The sequence below is a fragment of the Impatiens glandulifera genome, chromosome 1 (assembly GCF_907164915.1).
Source record: "Impatiens glandulifera chromosome 1, dImpGla2.1, whole genome shotgun sequence".
NCBI classification, from domain to species: Eukaryota; Viridiplantae; Streptophyta; class Magnoliopsida; order Ericales; family Balsaminaceae; genus Impatiens; species Impatiens glandulifera.
Window position 1 is genome coordinate 20,092,614 of NC_061862.1, and position 22,856 is coordinate 20,115,469.

The window sequence follows — 22,856 nt, forward strand, 5'->3', positions numbered from 1 at the left end:
TATATCTTGTTACCACCATTATCTCAAATCTTAAAGAGGAATGATCAAACTTGTAATGAGAAAAGCATATGCATAAAACCAAAACCAAATCAATAAAAATCACAAGAATTGAAAGGGTATATGATTCTAATCTCAGTTGTGAATCAAAAAACAAAATTGACAAGTTTTTAAAAGCAAAAGAGTCCCCCGACTTTATCAGACAATAGCATTGGCAGCACTTGCAATTCTGGGTCATAAATCAGCACATTCCTTCCCAATTGAACCAGTAATGGCAGAACCTGGTTTTTTTACCATTAAACAAATAATTGTGAGTGAATGAATGAGGCCTAAAGATGATATAGTAATTTAACACATTTTAAGACATTTTTTACCTTTCATTTCTTCCTTAGGATTCACTATCACACCAGCATTATCTGCATAGTAACAACATATTTATCAACCAAGATATTTACATATTACAATCAACAAATTTCATATATAAAAAAGACCGAGAAGTATGTAAGACTTAGAAAACAAATAAGTGAGTATAGTGTTTCTAAATACATCATTCATCATACCATAAACTCTATTCATTATCCCTAATACTCTTTCTTTAATATCTTAGTGGGTATATATACAATACCCAAACACCCTTGAAAACCAATACTAAAGAAAAATTATTTATAAATCATCAGCATAACAAATAAGGGATTGTATCAATCAAATCGTGAAAAGATTGGGTTCTTGTCCAACTGTTCTAGTAAAGAATAACAAAAAATTGGTTAAACAAGTAACAAGTTATAACACAAAATAAAATCAGAATCTACTAAATCACCTTCAAAATACATGAACACTCCATCCTTTCGGCGCTAGGGCTTGCGTTGTCTAACAATGACAGTAGGCATGACCTTTTTTCTCAAATCAGTTTTTCTTTTCTTCACCATCGCCATAACCATATCTCCCACACAAGCAGACGACAATCGATTCAAACGAACCTTGATCCCCTTCACTGATATGATGTAGAGATTCTTCGCGCTGGTATTGTCAGCACAGTTGACCGTAGCCACCACAGGAAGACCCAGTGACATGCGGAACTTGTTTCCCGCCGATCCTTCGCGACCTGAAACATGTTATTTTTCAACATTGAATTACTATCAAGTATCAAACATTTAGTTAACAGAGAATTGTATAGAAGATAAAAAAACTAACCTCGCTTCGACATTTTGGCAGCTTCAGAATACAAGGATAATGTGAAATTAGGGTTTTAGAGTATTTATATGAGAACCCTAAATTTAGGATTCATGGCCGGATAATATTTATCAAATGCGAGAAATACCAAATGCGAGAAATACATTTCTCGTAATTGAGCCAAATGCGAGAAATACATTTCTCGTAATTGAGCGGTAAAATAGGCGCGCGAGGGTATTATAGACTTTTCACAAGGCAAAAAGGCCCTTTTTGCCAACTTTATCAACCATGGGACTTTTTTGGAATTAGAACTCTTATGAGGGCCATTTCATCAAATTTCCCCTCTATTTCAACAATTTTGGCCCTTTAAAAAAATATTATTATACTTTACATTTTAGACATTTTGTATCCTACCGTACTAAATCTTAACGCTGAGGATATATCTCATTAATGTTTGAATAAAAAAACATAAAATATTACATTAATAATCATACTAATCATTTCAATTCATTCAAAGCATTAATTACAAAATGAATGAAGCATAAAGATTATATAAATATAATAGATTTTATAAAATAATACTTAAATCATAAACCTAGACATTTTTCCAATCATGCTAAACACAATTAAAATATTAATAGATATGTATTAAATTATTAAATTATAATCAAGTAATTTACATTATATACATAAAATTAGTTTTAGGATTTTTAGAGCCCTAACACAAAATAAAAAATTAAATATGAAAAAAAATAATGACCAAACAGTACAACAATATTCACATATCTAGCTAGAAAGGATTGGTTAGCCCATCTCAAACAACCCATTCAAGATAATTTACAAGAGGAAAGCAGCTTCGAACAAAATGAAGAACAATATGAATCGAATAACACTTACACAGAAAAGAAACTTCAAATATCAGATTAATGTCGTATTACAAAGAAGAATAACACTTACAGAAAATGCAGATTTGTAATTGTTACAGGAGAATTAATATATAACCAGCTACCAAACACTCAGACAAATCTCACTATCACTCAAGAAAAGGGAAAGAGGATTTTCTGGAAAAAAATAGCTTTTTGATTACCAGGATGATGTGCCTCTACTTTCTCTTCCTTTTTTTTGTCTTCTCCATCTCCTTCTTATAAGCATCTTGGATCCGTCTTCGACGCGGTCTTCTCGGTGGTCATAGGGGAGACTAGATCCAGTCGACGAATAGGGATGGACGATGCGGTCTTCTCGGCGGGCATTAAGAGACCAAATCAAGCCGGAGATTGTGGTATCTATTACTCGGTCTTCTCGGATTTCACTGCGTTGTCTGCCTCTTTTGTCACCGGAAATTGTTGAAAGAAGGAGAAAAGAGTGAGAATCGGGAAAAATAAATAGAAAATACCCCTTCGTCTTCCAACTATTCCAAAATGTCACATTGATTTATTTAGGTTTGAACTTCATTGTTGATGGGCCTCTCATATTTTTTTAATTTGGTCTTTTTATTTATTCATTCCGTTATAAATCAATGGGCCTGCAAAATAAAAATAATAAAAATAATATCAATCATATATATATTTATATATTTTCAATATCTCTAAATAAAATAACATTAATAATATTGATTATTAATCAACTTACCATTTATTATTTTATATTTTATATTATACTTTAACATCCAATATATTTACAAAATAATATAGATAATATTAGATTAAATTTTTACAAATTTTAATTATTATTTTATTTATTATTTAAATATATTTTGATCAATTAATTTTTATCTTCCCCAAAATACCTAATAAATAATGATAATAATTTCTTTAATCTATTATTCACCTTAATTATTTGTTTGTAACATTTTGATTTTTAAAATATTCCCTCAATGAATTATTTTAGGATCCAATTGATACGATATTGTTCCTTAAAATAATTTCTAATTCCAGTGCTATTAGCCATTTTAGACAAATATTTGTATAAACTCAGAAATAATAAAATTTGGGGGAACAAAAATGAGTGTCGAGTTCCATTGCTTTAGCATTTTCCTATTCTTGAAGAATTCGAGAACCCAACAGTAACATCATGACCCACGACCAATCAATTTTTTTTTGAAGAAATGGGCATTGAAGACGTCTGGACCCGGGCACTTATTACCGTTGATGCTGAACAGGCCTCTTTGACCTCCTTTTCTGTGACCAATTTGATTAATTCCTACAACTTATAATATCTTTATTTATATGAGTACATTAAAAGTCATATAAGAAGTAATGTCATCAAAGTGAAATAAGAATAAAGATGTATCTAACTTAATTTTGGTGAATCCACGAGAAATGGTAAAACATGTTTATTTTGATGCGAAAGTAGTAATAGTGTGGGATATGAGAGCCTGAGAACCTGGTCGAGCATGAGTTATCATCTCAAGATGTGGGAACAAGTTGGTGCATGTAGAGGAGATGAGGTTCTAACTTGAGGTTCAATATATAAACTTTAATAAAATATGAGCCCAAAAATCATATTATAAAATTCGGATGATCCAAAACACATTCATAAATATATAACTTACTAAATACTTAATGAATTGTTTCATTTCTTGAATAATTGTGATCCTTGAAATATTGGTTGCAACTTTTATTCAAAATCTAGACTAAATATTGGACTCTAGGATGCTCGATTTGGACGAGAAAGAAATGACAAAAAAAATTGGAACAATGTAAGTTATTTTAAGGAAAAAAAGTTCAATTAAACGTGTGTTTGTACAACTAGCTCACTTAGATGTATACACTAATAAAAATCATTTAAACATACGTACTATCAAAAATTGGTTCATTTAACCTCTTTTAGTAAACCATAGTTAATTTTTATTTTTCTAATTTGTGTATTTATTAATTAAATATTAATATATTTTTCTCTCATTCTTTTTTATTAATTAAACCAGATAAATTTATTTAATTTTTCAACTTTTATTATTTTTATATTAGTTTCTCTTTTTTATTTAATTTTATATCAGTTTTTATTTATTATAATTCTTAAATTTTTATTTTTGAAAAAAATATAACAACTTATTTATGAATTTTATGTCTTATTATAATATTTTTTTAAGATTTCTTTCTTATTTAATTTATTATAAACAAAAATGAAATTAATAATTTTGTATTCATGACTTATAGTAGTAGTAAGAAACATTGTTTTGTCTAATATTTGATTATTACTCTTTTGTTGTTTAATAAATTAGTTGTCGTTATTATCAAATTCTTGATTATTAATTTATTTATTTTTATGTTGAAGAATTTTTATTGTTAAAAGGATAAGTAATTATTATATTCAACTATTGGGACCAAAAATTTTAAAATAATTAATAATCAATGTTAATATAAGAAAAAAATATAAAAAAGAAGAAGAAATATAAAGTTAAAATAATTAATAATAAATGTATATATATATATAATAAAAATAAAATAATTAATAATAAATACTTATATAAAAATAATAAAAAAAGTATGAAAAATTAAAAATAGAGAATGTATTTACTAATGGAAAAAAAAGAAAAAATATATTAATATTTAATTAATAAATATATAAATAAAAAAATAAAAAGTAACTATTATTTATTAAAAAGACTAAATAAGTCAATTTTTGTACCATTACATGCGTTTAAGTGAACTTTTAAATTTTATTAAATTATATATTTGTATATAAAAATATTAATGTAATTGTTGAATTTAACCAAAACGAGTATTAGTGTAACTTTAATTATTAATCATCATTTGTTATTTTTCTGTAAATTGTATTTATCTTTTATTTTAATAATAATGTTTATATGTATATTTTTATTAAATTTATATTTTTATGTAAAATAATAATATTATTATATATTTAAATAATTGAAATTTAGAATGAGTTCATAATAGTTGAACTCATTTGTCAAATCGTGAATCTAAAATTGCTCTTATTTAGTCATTGATAACAATAATTTAAAATTTTAATTATAAAATAATTTTGTATGAAAAAAATATTTTTTAAATTTTAACTGTATTCAAAAACAAAAACTCGTGGCCCCTAATTGATGCATTCAATGTCAAATGATGTGCATATTTAAATGCATTGTATTAGAATTAGTACCCAAGTTTGAATTGCTTACTATTCATTTGCTACTGACTATTCATTTGCTACTAACTATTTATTTACTACTAACAAATAGATGTGAATTCAAACTAAACTAAAAGGAATTCAAGATTCAAATTCTTAACAAAATTGTCGCATTATCTTATTCATAAACATCAGTCTATAATTTTGTAAACTAAACCAGATTTTTGAAAACAAACAAGTTGTTGCATAAATAATTAATATGTGGTTTTCTGTATACATCGACATTGCTTCAAACTATCGTTTCAGGTCCAAAAAGGAAATGAAACGTTACCTTGAGACAAGAATACTAAAACAACTAGCTAAAATGTAAGCTAAAACAAAATATAAATATCTCAATTTCTTGTTTTGATTTTTCTTAACTTATAGTTTACACAAAGCTGATCACTATGAGCAGCAATAAAAGCCAAAAGGGGAAGAAATCAACATCGAATACAAAAAGATCTGATGAATGGAGCTTTGATCAAATGAATGTTCCTGATCAGGTTAGATGGTGTATATCTAGTGACAAATGGTGTGCATTTAGTGACAATGAAACTATACCAAAATCAATAATACTTATTTGACAAACTTATAAGCATTCCAAACATGAATTGTTGATTCTTGTACAATTTCATAACCAATAAATGCACACCATACGTAACTGTATACATCATTTAGTGACCATCTAACCTAATCGGAACAATTATTTGATCAAAACTCAATTCAGCTGATCTTTTTGCATTTGATGTCAATTTTTCCCTTTTTAACTTTTGTTACTATTCATAGGGTTGTACTTTGTATAAACAATAAATTTAAAAAAAAAATGAAGAAAGAAAAATTGAGAATATTATTTGTTTAAACTTACATTTTTTTGCAGTGTCCGAAACCAGTCGTTTTAGCATATTTATCTTAAGTAATTCTCCACTTTCTTTTTGGATCTAAAACGAAGATTTGAAGCAAACTTGACGTAATACTGCATAAAAGTCAATATTAGTTATTTAAACATTAACTTTTTTGTGTCCAAAAATATGGGTTACCTTACCATTCATGGAATAATGTATAGCTTTTTTAAGGATTTAATAATTATGAACCATATATATACTGAATTGTCTTTTCAGTCCAATATTTTATCATTTCACAATTTAAGGAGAATTAAAGGAGAATTAAAGTTCCTTCTTTTGAATATACCTAAAGACTTAATTAAGCATTTCTTATCATTTGTTGATATGGTACAAGGTAATAAATAGTTTCAGAAGATTAGATATAAGTAAAGACTTAGAGCATTATTTATCATTATAATTGGAATGGCAAGCCAATAACAGTTCAGCATCAACTAACTAACTTTGTCATGGGAATAAACCCCCAATTCCAAATAAAATAGAAACTAATAACTAAAATAGAAACTAATAACTAGCATAGAAAGCATTATGAGCTTAGTAATTTATCTTAACACAAATAACCTAATTTTTATATCAAACAAAATTCTTTTTGGACAAAATCCCATACAAATTCTAAAACACCCCAAACCAAACTAGTGTTTTTAGGAATTTATAAGTTTTTTTAAACAATTGTTAGAATAATAAATATAAGTTATTTGAAAATTTGTTAAATAAATTATTTAAATCTTTTATTTTTATATTTAAAATTTAATAAAAGTAAGGTAGTTATGTTATATTATTTGAAAGTAGGTAAATTTTGAAATTTGTAGTCTCTTCTTCCTAAATAAAAAAAATTACCTCCATGATATCGTTGTCGACGTTGATACTGTTTCTTCTCCTCTGGTTTACCACGCTGTCATCCTTCAAAATTATACCAATTATCACACATTGCTGCATCTTGTAAAGTATTCTGAAAGTTTCATGGGCGCCATTTCTGCATTAATTCCTTCAAATTTTGCATAAGTTGCAAATGACAAACTATTAGAGCTCTATGAAGCTAAACTCACTTCAAACACGATGAATGAAAAAAAAACAGAAAACATGGGCAAGGAAAACGAGACACAACACTGGAAAAAAAGAATAAATAATTAGGTTAAAAACATATTATCTTTAAACATGGATTTGACGCATAATCAGATGACCTTTTGATCTTTGATGCTCTCAAATTTGTGAATAAGAAAGTGATGGTGAAAGAGATGTCCTAGTTAATCCAATATCTCAAACAATCATGTGAAATATGACTTCTAAGAAAACATATAAGACAAAGTTTTCCCAACATAAGCTACATAAAGAGTAACCATCCCCTTGAATTAGTGCAAACTAATATTAATGAATTCATCATACTCGTCAATATTTAATGATGACATGACCCTAAAGACGTGGCATGGGTCTTGCATGATATTAATTATTTTTTACTAATTTTAATTAACCAACAACCCAATTAATTATGTAGGTCAAGTGTAATGAATTGGTATATATTATCATATCTCAAAAAAGGTATATGAATGACATCTTCAATTTCATATGAATTGTAAAAAATTGAATATAGAGAAACAATGAATTCAATTATTTTTTAGTGAAAAGTTTGAGATATTTGAAAAGTATAAAGAGGTACAATTGATTAATGAATGTACTACTTGTCTAACAGTCACTTAAAACTCAAAGTGATCTAGTTATTGTGATATTTTTGTGAAGACATTGATAATAGAAAAAGTTTACAGATTTTGAATTTTCTTAAAAAATAATCATATTTAATGGAACTTGAAAAAACAAGACATTGTCATACTTTAAACCAAAGTATGAATTAGAATATGTTGATGCAACATATGTACATGTCATGGCACTAAATAAGGAGACTTTTATAAGAACTTCATTTACCAAAATGAAGCTACACAGATTTTTGTTGAAATCAAATCTGCTCAAGTCTCCGGTACTGCTCCATGTGGAAGCAAATTAAACATAAATACAAAGTATCATTTAATTTCATTAGAGAGTATATTGTGATATAGCTTATCCTCATTAAAGGTCCAAAACACGAGTCTTTAGTGAAACTTTCTCTCCATAAAATCTTCCTACAAGGATCGAGTCCATGGATCTTGAACCAAATTAAAGGAGAGAAATTAGAAGAGACTTCCTCTAAAGTGTGATCATCCTCACCTCATTCTCTATGAATAAGTAAACCTTTTCAAGGTTCTCAATCTGAAACCTTGTTTTGAATAATAGTACTAAAGAACCCTAGCCTTTCCAAGATACTTACTTAAAGGCTTGAAGAAAATCAATCAGATTAGTTGATTAGTTAGTCAGTTTAGAGAGGATCTTACTAATTAAGGATGCAAATTAATTTGTAAGAATCTACTATATACATAAGTAACAGATTGATCCTGAGATGAACAAAACCTAGCTAGCTAATTAAAGAAAATAATGAATTTGAATAGGTTGTAAAAAGGAAAAGAGAAGTATTACATGGATTGAAAGGAAAAGCTACACATATATATACATATAAACAGGGTACATATATATGCCCTAGGTAACAAAATAAGGTAAATTTTTTAAAGAGAGAAACATAAATAACTTGAATAAATATATATGAATATCATTTTCAGAAAGAAGTACGGACTGATGGATGAGTTGAATAAAATTGAAAAGGAAAGATACCCATATGAGAAAAGGTGTTGTTCTTCCAAGTTCCATATATATATATATAATTTATTTATTCATGTATATGAAACTGTGAGAGAGAAAGATAGAGAGAGTTTGGATCTTGAACTTCACCTGGCAAACTCATGGTTCGAATGACATAAACGCTCTTCTCCGAGCCCTGGAGCTTCTTATTGTGATTGTAATCGAACCAATTCTCCGTCAATCGGCGAGAATTTAAAACCTTATATAAATAAATATATATATATATATATATATATATATATATTATAAATATGAATTTATTATTATATATAATTAAATCTAAATTAGTCTAAAAATAAATTATATTAAAAAAGGTAATAATTAAAAACAAATTGAATAATTAATCATTTATTTTTAAATTTATAAATATAAATTCATTTATATTTATAAAATTAAAATATTTTATAAATTATAAAATCTAAAAAGAGTAAATTATAATACCATAAATTAAACTAGTCTAAAAATAATATACACATGTCTAGTACAAATAACTGTTTTAACCTTTTAACCGTCGTCTTTAAATTATGTATATTAAAAATAAAAAAAATAATATACACGTGTATAGTACACATAACTTTTTTAATAGTATTTAAATTTAAATATTAAAAATAAAAAATAAAAATAAATAAAATTTAAGCCTTTAAAATTTAAATAAACTAATTATTTTAAGCCTCTCTTCATATGTCTTTTAAATTATATTATATATATATATATAATATAATATAATGAATTTATTATTATATATAATTAAGTCTAAATTAGTTTAAAAATAAATTATATTAAGAAAATGTAATAATTACAAAAATAATTTTGAATAATTAATCATTTATTTTTAAATTTACAAATATAAATTCACTTTATATTTATAAAAATAAAATAATTTATAAATTATAAAATCTAAAAATAATAAATTATAATAACATAAATTTAACTAGTCTAAAAATTTAATTAATAGAAATACTCTTTTAAAATTGTAGAAATTAACTCCCTATTCAAACTTAGGTATATTAAAAATAAAAATTAATATACATGTGTCTATGTCTAGTACAGTTTCAACTTTTTAAATTTACCTATTAAAAATAAATAAAATAGAAGTGTTTAAAATTTAAATAAACTAATTATTTTAAACTTTTTTTCATATGTCTTTTAAATTATATTATATATATATATATTATAAATATGAATTTATTATTATATATAATTAAGTCTAAATTAGTCTAAAAATAAATTATATTAAGAAAATGTAATAATTAAAAAAACAATTTTGAATAATTAATCATTTATTTTTAAATTTATAAATATAAATTCACTTTATATTTATAAAATTAAAATTAAAATTAAAATAATTTATAAATTATAAATTATAAAATCTAGAAAGAGTAAATTATAATAACATAAATTTATCTAGTCTAAAAATTTAATTAACAGATACTTTAATCTCTTTTAAAATAATAGAATTAATTCCTTATTCTATTTTAACGGTTTTAAATTATGTATATTAAAAATAAAAATTAATATACACGTATCTAGTACAAATAATTATAAATAAAAAATAATATATACGTGTCTAATACAAATAGTCTAATACAAATAATTGTTTTAACTGTCTTTAAACTTACTTATTAAAAATAAAATTTAAAAATAAATATAATACAAACGTTTAAAATTTAAATAATAACATAAATTTAACTAATCTAAAATTTTATTTAATAGAAACTTAATCACTTTTAAAATTGTAGAAATTAACTCAACATTTTAACTATTTAAACGGTCTTAAATTATGTAAATTAAAAAAAAAATTCACGTGTCTAGTTCAAATAACTGTTTTTAAATTTAACAATTAAAAATAAAAGTTTAAAAAATTAAATAGATGCGTTTATATATGTTTTTTAAATTATATTATATATATATATATATATCATAAATATGAATTTATTATTATATATAATTAAGTCTAAATTATTCTAAAAGTAAATAATATTAAGAAAATGTAATAATTAAAAAAGAAATTGAATAATTAATCATTTATTTTTAAAATTTTAAATATAAATTCACTTTATATTTATAAAATTAAAATAATTTATAAATTATAAAATTTAAAAAAAGTAAATTATAATAATATAAATTTAACTAGTCTAAAAATTTATTTAATAAAGACGTTAATCTCTTTTAAAATTGTAGAAATTAACTCCACATTTTATAACTGTGTTTTATTGTTTAATTATATTAAAAACATAAAAATAAAATACATGTGCTTAGTTCAAATATCTGTATTAAGGTTTTCAATTTATCTATTAAAAATAAAAGTTAAAAAATTAAAACAAAAACCTTTAAAATTTAAATAAATTAATTATTTTAAACCTCTCTTCTCTTCACTTCTTATGTATTCTAAATTATATTATATATATATATATATATATATATATATATTATTAATATGAATTTATTACTGAATATAATTAATTCTAAAATTAGTCTAAAAATAAATTATATTAAGAAAAACTAATAATTAAAAAAATAATTTTAAATAATTAATCATTTATTTTTAAATTTATAAATATAAATTCAATTATATTTATAAAATTAAAATAATTTATAAATTATAAAATTTATAAAGTAAATTATAATAATATAAATTTAACTAGTCTAAAAATTTATTTAATAGAGATGTTAATCTCTTTTAAATTATAAAAATTAACTCCATATTTTAACTGTTTTAATGGTTTTAAATTATATATATTAAAAATAAAAAATAATATACACGTACATAATTCAAATAACTGTTTTAACGGTCTTTAAATTTACCTATTAAAAATAAAAATTAAAAAAATAAAATAAAAATATTTAAAATTTAAATAAACTAATTATTTTAAACCTTTCTATTTTAAATTATATTATATATATATATATTCTAAATATTAATTTATTATTATATATAATTAAGTCTAAATATAAATTATATTAAGAAAATGTAATAATTAAAAAATAATTTCGAATAATTAATCATTTATTTTTAAATTTATAAATATAAATTCACTTTATATTTATAAAATTAAAATAAATTATAAATTTTAAAATCTATAAAGAGTAAATTATATTAATATAAATTTAACTAGTCCAAAATTTAATTCATAGAGACTATAATTTCTTTTAAAATGGTAGAAATTCACTCCACATTCTAATGTCTAAAATTATGTATATTAAAAATTAAAATACACTTGACTAGTGCAAATAACTATTTTAACCGGTTTTTAAATTTACCTATTAAAAATAAAAGTTTAGAAAATAAAATAAAAACATTTAAAATTTAAATAAATTAACTATTTTAAACCTCTCTTCCTATCATGTCTTTTAAATTATATTATATTATCCATATATTATAAATATAAATTTATTATTATATAAAATTCAATCTAAAATTAGTCTAAAAATAATATATATTAAGAAGATGTAATAATTAAAAAAATAATTTTGAATAATTTATCATTTATTTTTAAATTTATGAATATAAATTCACTTTATATTTATAAAATTATAAGATCTTTAAAAATTAAACAATAATAATAAAAATGTAAATCTAAAAATTTAATTAATAGAACCCATTAATCTCTTTTAAAATTTTAAAAATTTATCCACATTTAAACTGTTTTAACAGTTTAAAATTATATATATTAAAAATTAAATTTAAAAATAAAATATACATGTCGAATTCAAATAACTGTTTAACCATCTTTCAATTTATATGTTAAAATTTAAAAATAAATACAAGTTTCTAACTGAATTAAGTATTTTAAATATGTCTTATAATTTATATGTTCAAAATAAAATTACAAAAACAAAATAAAATAAAATACAATATAAACTCAATTATTAAAAGAGTAATAATAAACAACTAAAAAATTATTGGTTTTCTCTTAAATTTGTTTATTATAAAACTATTTAGTATTTTAATTAAAATATAATTAACTTAATATTGTAACTATTTTAAAGTTATTAAATTTTATATACTAAAAATAAAAAATAAAACAAGCATGTATAGTTGAATTTAATCATGAAATCAATTATTAAAAGAGTAATAAAAACTAAACATTAAAATTACTAGTTTTTCTCTTAAATTTGTTTATTATTAAATTATTTATTATTTTAATTAAAAAATATTAATTTTAACTGTTATTTTCTCTTCAAATTATTATTATTAAAATGTTTAAATATTTTAATTATATATAATTAAATAAAAAATTGTATATAAACTTTAAAATTATAAAAATGATATATATAGTTAATATACATTAATATATTTAAATATAAATTTATTATTTTAAAAAAATTATATAAATTATTTAATTTATATATTAATATGCCTTTTAAATTGTATATTATAAATATAAATTTATTATAATTGTTAGAGAAATGATAGGACCGAATAATTTGATAATAAAATGAATAAGAATAATGTGAAATGAAAATATAATAAAAGAGAGTATTTTCAAAATTTTCATTTTACCAACATTCTAATCTAATTAATTTACAAATAAATTATATTAAAAAGAAGTAATAATTAAAAAATTAATTTTGAATAATTAATCATTTATTTTTAAATTTATTAATATTAATTTACTTTATATTTATAAAATTAAAATAATTTAGAAATTATAAAATCTTTAAATATTAAATTTATAATAAGGAAACTTTAACCAAAATAAAAATTTAATTAACTGAATTTCACCCCACTGACCAAAATGTAGGAGTGAACTCAGTATTTTAACTATTTTAAATTATATATATTAAAAATAAAAATAAAAAGATAAATATTAGGTGATCTCTAATAAAATAGAAACAATTATTAAAAGACTAATAATATAGAACTAAACAATATAAGTTATTAATTCTCTTGAATTTGTTTATGGTTAAATTATTTAATATTTTAATTAGAAAATATATATTTTAAACGTTATGCTCTCTTCATATTATTATTATTAAAAAAATTAATTTAATTATATATATATATATATATATATATATATATATATATATATAAACTCTTAAAATAAAAAATTACTATATATATGTTAATATATTTTAATATACTTTTATTATTATTATATGTAAATTATATATATTTATTATAGATATAAATTTATTATTATCATTATTATATATATATATATATATATACCAAATTTATGATAAATAAATAATATTTTCAAGCATGCTCTATAAAATAAAGCATTTCACATGTTAATTAATCAATTGAGCTAAATTAATTAACTATAATAAGATTGAAAAAAAAGTAAATGACCAGATTATACTAAACAAAAATACTAATTTATTATAGTAAAATAGCAAAATATTATAGACCCTCATTTGATACCACACAAATGGATCTAGTTAATTTTAATTTTTCAAATAGAATTCTAAATGAAATAACTAAATATTTAAAAAATAAAATTTTAGATTTTAAATTACCTATACAAATAGTTCAATAATAACCTTTATAGGAGTTCCAATAAGTTATTAAAATAACAAGTTACTCCCAATTTTTAAAAAATCAAACAAAAAAAGACCTTAAATGTAATATTGAGTCATACATAACTGTAAAATGAAAAGAAAAGTAAAAAACAAAAGATAAATAAGAATTCACACAATTTAGAAATTCATAAATAATAAAAAACAAAGTATTTAGTAGGAAATTAGTATAATATAAACTATATATTCACTTAAAAACACATTTAAAATATTTTAAAGTTGAAAAATTAAAGATAAACCTAATTTTTAGTTATAATTTGATATTAATATTGTTGACATATTGAATTAGTTATTAGTGGATATAATTACTGTCAATATTATTATTTGCTACATTTCTTTCGAGTCTTCTTTGGATTAGAGTTATTTAATAATCATGTTTCGAGTTAAAGTTTTGAAAATAAAATTATTTTAGTTGAAAATACATTAAAAAAATATTAGTATATAATAAAACAAATATTATTTTCTTTAAAAAATATGACATAATTCATACAACTCAATTCATATATTGAAATAAGCATAAAATAACAACAGTTCATTCTCATTGTCCAATCAACCCAAAACTATTAATATAATACAAAATTTTTCTAATTTATTTTCTCATTAATCATATAATTTAAATCATTAGCACAAAAAATATAACATACTATATAAGTATTTTTTTCATTATTAACCTAAATAGTTAATTTTGAACTCAAAACCTAATTTCCTATTCCACAATAATAAAATTGCTCCTTCATTTGCATGCTACTGTCTAATTTAGAAAAAAACATACATAGAAAAGTTTTAAAATCACAACCAAACTTATTAGATTATGTCCAAACATTTATTAATTAATGAAGTGCAAAAGTCTTACATAAAATATCTTAGTAAAATGTCTTTAATTTATTTATTCTCAATCAAAATATCATAAATGAAAGTAGTGATATGACTGTTTGGGGTAGTGCTAATCTTTTAAAAAAGAAAAAATTTCAAAAGCTTATAAATTATTTCTAAACAAGGATAATCCCAAAATTGGCTTTCATTTTTGTGACTTATGTATGAGTACAAACAAAGTGAGAGATTTCATTTGACTATATATATAATAGACATATATGTAAGAAAAGAGGAATTGAAAAGAAGCTTAAACAATCAAATTCATATTAATAAGAAAAAAAACCATGTTAAAAACAATTCAGATGCAATATATTACTATCCAAATCAAACAAATAATAAATAAACACCCAACTTTGTCAATCTTAAGAAAATCAAACTACAAGAGAAACACATAAAATCTTGTAAAGATTCATTATTGAACTAAGAAAGATTATAGGAAGAAAGTCTAATATGATGGTAGTCCAATGGAGTAAAGACAAAAAAACATTGATAGAAGATTTTAGACGAGTTTGAACTCACCTCTATTGGTTAGCGGCATAGAAATAATAAGCTTGCCAATCAAGAGTTGTTGATTTTGGTACAATTTCATCGTCAATAGATGCACACCACTTGTCATTTTGTGCATCAACTTGTAACCATCTAACCTCATCGGGCACATTCGTCAAATCAAAGTTCCAACAATCCGATCTTTTTGAATGTGATGCGGATTTTTTCCTTTTTTGATTTTGCTACTGCTCGCATGGCTCTGCTTTGAAAAACTATAAATTAAAAAAAGTTGAAGCGAAGCAAGAAACTGATATATTTATATTTTTGTTTTAGCTTACATTTTCTGCCGTGTCTGAAGCTGATCCGTTTGAAGTATGGTCGATGTTAATGTTGTCTAAGAACAAATGATCCCCTCCCGTCTCTTTCTCATACTGATTCTGCTCCTCCGGTTCACCACTCTGCTCAATAATTTGCCATTCTTCCCCAAACTGTGACAGTCTTGTATCTATCATCTCCCCGTTGCTCCTTCGCAGGCGACAAATAACAAAGGGCTTCTGTAATTGGTTTGAGGTTAATTTACATATTAACAAAAAAGAAATTTGACAAAAATTGGTACTCAAAATTATCAAAGTAAACCTCACCTGTATGTCAATGGAAGAAAGTTCATACATGAACCAACCAGTTTCCTCCCACCCTGGTGCCTGACCGATGTAGAAAAACAGAGTCCTCTTTTTACCAATAATTTCTGAGGAATACGTTACATTGCATTCTTTTCCCAAAGCTTTCCAATAACCAGATTGAGTAGTTTTCGCACTTGGAGATTCTTCCGGATACTTCTTATCAAGGGTAGAGAAGTAGAACTGCTCAAGGTTCGATTGTATGACGGATATACCTGTAAACATGTAAACTAGAACTAGTCAAATTTCATCCAGTAAATAAAAACAACTAATTGACCATATAATATGAGATAAAACTTGAAGATCCAATCAAATTTAGCTAAGGAATCAGATGACAATGGAATAGATATCGACCCTAAATTAATAAGGCTAATACTATATATCTTTTTTGCATGTGCATGACTTCTAAACAGTCAACCCCTCTTATCGATCTAGGGTTTAATAACCTTTAACTATTTCATATCAGATTAAAATTAATATCAACTAGATACTATTCCAACCATCTATCTATCAAACTACAAATGTCTGACAATCAACCAACTCTATGCTTGATTTGTCATGGAAAGTCCCTAACCCTAACAGTTCATAGAAGAATACTTGTGTTTAAAATAGTGTGTTGATTAGTGTCAATCTCTTCCACCCTTGGAATACATGTCTTCCCTCCTTTGAAATCTCTTCAACTAACTTTCCATAATCTAGCTTTCCTAGATTAAAAGATTGATAATTCATATAATCATGACCTAAACGACCAAATCAGAAACAAAATCTGCTAAATACTTGAATTTGATCAATATATTTGCCTTTTCAAACTTAGTAAACAAGCATAAACTTCTAGCATAAAGTTGATTAACATTAAGACTATTTCTGACGGAAGGAAATTCTTTAAATCACTTCCTTATATATAGGTGAAATTGATAATAGATCACCTACAAAAGAGACCATCTTAATTAAAAGCACACCAATCATTGATTTGTTGAAATAAATGAATTAATATGTATTTAAAATTTTAGAATGTCTTTTGCAGTTCAAAATGATGTCACATACCAACTTAGATATCTAGGGTTTTTAGAAGAATTTTAGATAAGACAAGAATGACCTAAGCCTTTGAGAGAGATAATCCATATACAATAACTATTTCATTTATTAATTATTACAAATATTACATAATCCCCTATTTATAAACAACTAACTTATTAACCCACTAACTTACTCTACTTAAAGAACTCGATTTGTTTGGTATGGTTGTGCAAAGTTAAATTAAACTTCTTTACATCTAAATGAGAAAAAAAATGTTTTGAAAGAAAAAAAAATATGGATTAACAAGCCCTTACCATCTTCCTTGTTTGGATGATTCCATGTTTGAGAAGCCTACAGTACCACCTCAAAAGAAGTTTTGGAAGATTTTAGCAAAATCTTTTGGTTTTGTTGTCAAAGTGAATAATTTGATTCTCAAATTCTTGTGGTGTTTAAAATTCTTGGAAATGAAGAATTTCGTTTTGATATCAAAATATTGCTTGGGTTAAGGATGTTTATAATGAAAATATATGAAGATTTATGTGTCATGAAAAAAATTATTTGATTTTTAACACCCAAAATTAAATTATATGTTATGTGTAATTGAGGAATCATAATATTTATGTTTTAGAACATAAAATATTTGGAGTTTTCACTCTAAGTTCACAAAACAAAAATTAAGAAGAGATATGAAAAAAAAACATATAACGGGCATGGGCATAGGCATGGGTATGGGCATGGACATGGGCATGGGTAAGAAAAAAGACAAAGAGAAAGAATGAATAATTAAGTAAAAACATATCATCTTTGAACATGTTTTTGGCACATAATCAGATGACCATTTGAACTTTGATGCTCTTAAACTTATGAATGAGGAAGTGATGGTTAAAGTGATGTCCCAATTAATCCATCCTAATCAATCATTTGAAATATGACAACTTAGAAAAGATATAACAGTTTTTCTAAATAAGCAACATCAAGAGCAACCATCCCCTTGAATTAGTACAAGCTACATCCTACTCCTCACTTTTAATGATGACTTTACCCTAATTAATTGACATGGGTCTTGTTTGATGTGAGTTACAACCCAATTAAATTCTGTAGATCAAGTACATGAAATTGGGATATAAAACAAGAAAGGGATTATGAGTTCTTTCTTCCTTATTTTAATAGAGAAAATGAAGAGTTTGTGTTATGAATTCAAGATTTAACTACACCAATCATCTCTATTACATAGAGATAAAGATAACAAAACAATGAAGAGTTTACACCAAGTTATTTTGATACTATTGAATTGTACATTTTTTGTATATGCAAATCATAACTTTTGATGATGCCTAAAGACAAAAGATAGAGACAACCCAGACGATGAATGTACTTGAAATCTAAGAACTGTATTGAGAACTGATTTTACTTCTAAATGACCATTAGAGTTAAAGTGTACAATAGAAAAACGAATAAATAAATGTTCGTTGTAAAAGGTTACAATAAAATAATCTATGATGAAGTGTATGCACTATTGGCTCACAAGGAGACTATTTGATTATTAATCTCATTTTGACTTGAAGAAAGTGGGAAATTTATAAGCCTAATGTGAAGTAGGTATTCTTGAATAGACATCTTTTAAATGTTTATATTCAACAAACCTTAGACTTCAAAACAAAAGGGCACAAAAATAAAGTTTTAAAATTGAAGAATACCTTATATGGGTAGAAGTAAGTATCAATCTATTTGATTTTTTTTCCAAATTGAGTATACTCATATGTAAAGTCACATGATAATGATGATATTTGGATTATTTGTCTTTATGTGAATGATCATATTTTTATAGGTAATAACAAAAACTTCTTTGATGAATTCAAAGGGATTATGTTTGAAAGGACTCAACATGGGACTCAAGTCATACTGTTAGACTTAAAATAGTAAAATAAATTGAACTATGTATTATCATATCTCAAGAAAGGCATGTGACTGACATCTTCAATTTCACAATGATCGGTAGTATTCTCATGAGCACACCCATAGAATATTACATTGAATTGTAAAAGTATGAAGATAGAGAATCAATGAATTCAATTCTTTTTAAGAGTATTGTAAGTTTGAAAATTTTGAAAAGTATAAAGAGGTACAATTGATTACGGAATGTACTACTTGTCCACTAGTCACTTAAAACTCAAGGTGGGTGGGTCTAGTGATTGTGATATTTTTGTGAAGACATTGATGATAAAAACGTTTACAGATTTTGGATTCTCTTTAGAAAATAATCATATTTAATGGAACTTGAAAAAACAAGCCATTGTCACACTTTAAACCAAAGTATGAATTAGAAGCTGCAAGTTATGTACATGCCATGGTATGTGCTCAAGTCTCCAGTGTGGTAAAAAATGAAATCTAATACAAAGTATCATTTAATTTCATTAGAGATCATATCATGATATAGCTGAAATATGAATTGGTTTGTTTGAAATTTTCATCAAAGATCCAAAACATAAATCTTTAGTGAAACTTTCTCTCCATAATATCTTCCAGCAGGGATCGAGTCCATGGATCTTGAACCAAATTAAAGGAAAGGAATTAGAAGAGACTTCCTCTTAAGTATGATCATCCTCATCTCATTCACTAAAAATAAGTAATCCTTTTCAAGGTGCTCAATCTGAACCCTTGACTGGAATAGTACTAAAGAACCCTAGCCTTTCCAAGATACTTACTTAAAGGCTTGAAGAAAATCAATCAGGTTAGTTGATAATCAGTCCGATTAGTTGATAAATTAATTTGTAAGCCTCGATCTATGATTAATTTGATTCCATATATAGATCTGACCTGAAAACGCGAAGACTAGCCCTAGACATAAGTAAACAGATAGATCTGAACAAAACCTAATTGAGAAATTGATTGTGGAGAAACAGAGAAACTAATCTATTAATTAAAGAAAACAAGGAGATTTAATAAGTTATAGATAGGAAAAAAGAAGGGTTACATGGATTGGAAGGAGTATATATATATATATAAATATAAATAGGGTACATATGTATACCCTAGATACAAAATAAGGTCAATTTTTTAGAGAGAGAAACAAGAATAGTTGAATAAAATTGAAAAGGAAAGATACCATATGAGAAGGCACTGTTGTTGTTCCATATATATATATATATATATATATATATATATATATATATATATATATATAATATATCTATTCATCTATGAAAGAGAGAGAGAAAGTAAAAGTTTGGATCTTGAACTTCACCTGGCAAAGCCTTAGACTCAACTTCAGGAATGACATACACGCTCCTCTCCGAGCCCTGGATCTTCTCGTTGAGATAGTAATTAACTAAATCCCCGTCAGTCGGTGAGGATCTAAAACCTGTGAAAACAGATGGTAATGATGTCAACCATTTAAGCTTCTGTATAGGCGTCTGCGCAGCCATGGTAACAAGCAGAGAGAGAAAAGAAGAAACTGAGAATAGAAGATAAACCCTAGAATGTGTATATATTTAATGTTATAAGGGTAAAAAAGGACACATATATGAGATTATACATATGCAGTCGAGTGATTACGTGTCTATGCATTAGAGGAATATGCAGTCGAGGCATAACAGTTGTCAATGCAGAGGGCGGCAGACAAGTCTCGGCCGCAACTGACCTTGATATTCAATGTCTATATGAGATTATACATACAATATTTATTGTAAACCTAATTCAAATACATAAATAAAATTTAGAGTGATTTTTTTTTATCATCATTGGCTAACTAGGTGATCATTTTAAAAATAAATAACAAAAAAAAAAAAGTCAATAAACAAATGATTTGTAGAGAAGGTAGATGAGAAGACGCACATCGATGGGGCGCGCTTTATTCAACGTTTAATTTTGGGGTATATCGTTTACGTAATAATCTGTTATAATAATTTTGTATAATAATTTGACAAAAAAATTATAATCAAACACAATCATTACCAATACACTTGAATGAATAATGTAAAATTGTATATAAAAACATTTTTTTAAGTTGATTCAAATCACTAATTTTTATCTAATTTATCTTCAAATTTAAAAATGTTTCTCAATATATAAAATTGAGATAGAATAATAACCTCACAAGAATTTTAATATCGGTTTTCTTATTCGGTAACAAGTTTCTCCCGACATAGGAATATACCTAAGTAAAATTAGTCATTCACAATTTATAAAATTTTTTTATGCGAAATAGTAATATACCTAAATAAAATTAGTCATTCACAATGATATTACATTTGGCCTTTGAGGCTTTGTTAATGTCTGTCCAGTATCGATGGATGTATTTAATTGACCAATATACGGATACCTTGAAAAAGTACCTTCGGAATAAAAACTTTAATGAAGGGTCAATTAGTGAGAGTTACATTTTGCACGTGATTATGAATATGTGCTCGATATTTATAATATCACGAGTCAATAAAAATATCGATACAACCAACTTTAACACTTTCTATATTCTTGGCAATCAAAGATTTATCGATTGCAACACTTTAAACATACAAATCGGGTGATCGGGAGCGTGCATATGTATACATTTCGAAAAATTGTCTCGAAGTCGAATAATATTACAATTACGAGTTCATAAGATGATTAGTGATTAAGTATGAATTTTGTAATTAACTAATTACAATTAAATTTCATTATATGCTGCAAATTCACGCAAGAGTTGACCGATACAAGGCGACTCAATCTTTATAATCTTGAACACGGTAAACAAAGTTTTTCAAGACGAAAGTGAGCCAATTGACTAGTGAATCAGATCGAACTTTGAGTCTAAAGATTTTTGAGAGTGGCCCGACAATTTATGCTAAGAAGTATAACTCCTATAAAATAAACGAGTACAAGTTCAATACCGAGAAGCATGACGAAGGGTTAACCACACAAAATAGTGGTGTCTTAGTAATTGACAACAATGAAGTTTAAACGATAAATTACTACGGAGTACTCACATATATCATAGAAGTTCAGTATTTTGGTTGTAACTGAGTAATTCTTTTCAAGTGTAGATGGTTTGATGTACATTCCAAGGACTATGGTAAAAATTAGATAAATATGGGTTTGCAAGTGTTAATGTGAACAGGACATTGAGAACTCAGATTCATGATCCGTTTGTAATGGCAAGTCAAGAACAACAAGTTTTTTACGCTACAGATATGACATCTAGACATGGATGGAAAGTCACAAAGATAAATCACCGTTATTCAATCATCTAAACATGTTTTATTTGTGTCAAATAGGATGACCTCTTTAAAATTTTAACTTTATTTTTCTTGCAGATATCATGTAACATAAATGAGCTACAAAACAAGCCCTATCGAGACATTTAGACGAGCTTCGAGCTCGTATAAATAACATACAATCC

General features: G+C 24.5%; 2 protein-coding genes across 2 annotated transcripts; both read right to left on the minus strand.

Annotated features, from left to right (window-relative positions):
- Positions 1-231: 231 nt before the first annotated feature.
- Positions 232-1,201, minus strand: LOC124920206 (60S ribosomal protein L23-like). The gene is made up of 4 exons (XM_047460646.1): positions 1,189-1,201; positions 860-1,099; positions 372-413; positions 232-278 (listed from the first exon to the last, which is right to left on the minus strand). The coding sequence occupies exons 1-4, from the start codon at positions 1,199-1,201 to the stop codon at positions 232-234; spliced, it is 342 nt and encodes a 113-aa protein (XP_047316602.1).
- Positions 1,202-16,114: 14,913 nt separating this feature from the next.
- LOC124920216 (NAC domain-containing protein 60-like) lies at positions 16,115-20,904 on the minus strand. The gene is made up of 3 exons (XM_047460657.1): positions 20,724-20,904; positions 16,427-16,677; positions 16,115-16,339 (listed from the first exon to the last, which is right to left on the minus strand). Exons 1-3 carry the CDS (start codon positions 20,902-20,904, stop codon positions 16,115-16,117), a joined length of 657 nt encoding a protein of 218 aa, XP_047316613.1.
- Between the last annotated feature and the right edge of the window lie 1,952 nt (positions 20,905-22,856).

Coding starts and splice junctions, on each gene's coding strand:
- LOC124920216 (XM_047460657.1), bottom strand. CDS start 20,904: ATGGCTGCGCAGACGCCTATACAGAAGCTTAAATGGTTGACATCATTA. Junction 16,678..20,723: donor TGAGTCTAAGGCTTTGCCAG/GTGAAGTTCAAG, acceptor ACATGTTTACAG/GTATATCCGTCATACAATCG. Junction 16,340..16,426: donor TTTCTTCCATTGACATACAG/GTGAGGTTTACT, acceptor AACCAATTACAG/AAGCCCTTTGTTATTTGTCG.
- LOC124920206 (XM_047460646.1), bottom strand. Junction 414..859: donor TACTGTCATTGTTAGACAAC/GCAAGCCCTAGC, acceptor GTTACTATGCAG/ATAATGCTGGTGTGATAGTG. Junction 279..371: donor TCCTAAGGAAGAAATGAAAG/GTAAAAAATGTC, acceptor TAAAAAAACCAG/GTTCTGCCATTACTGGTTCA.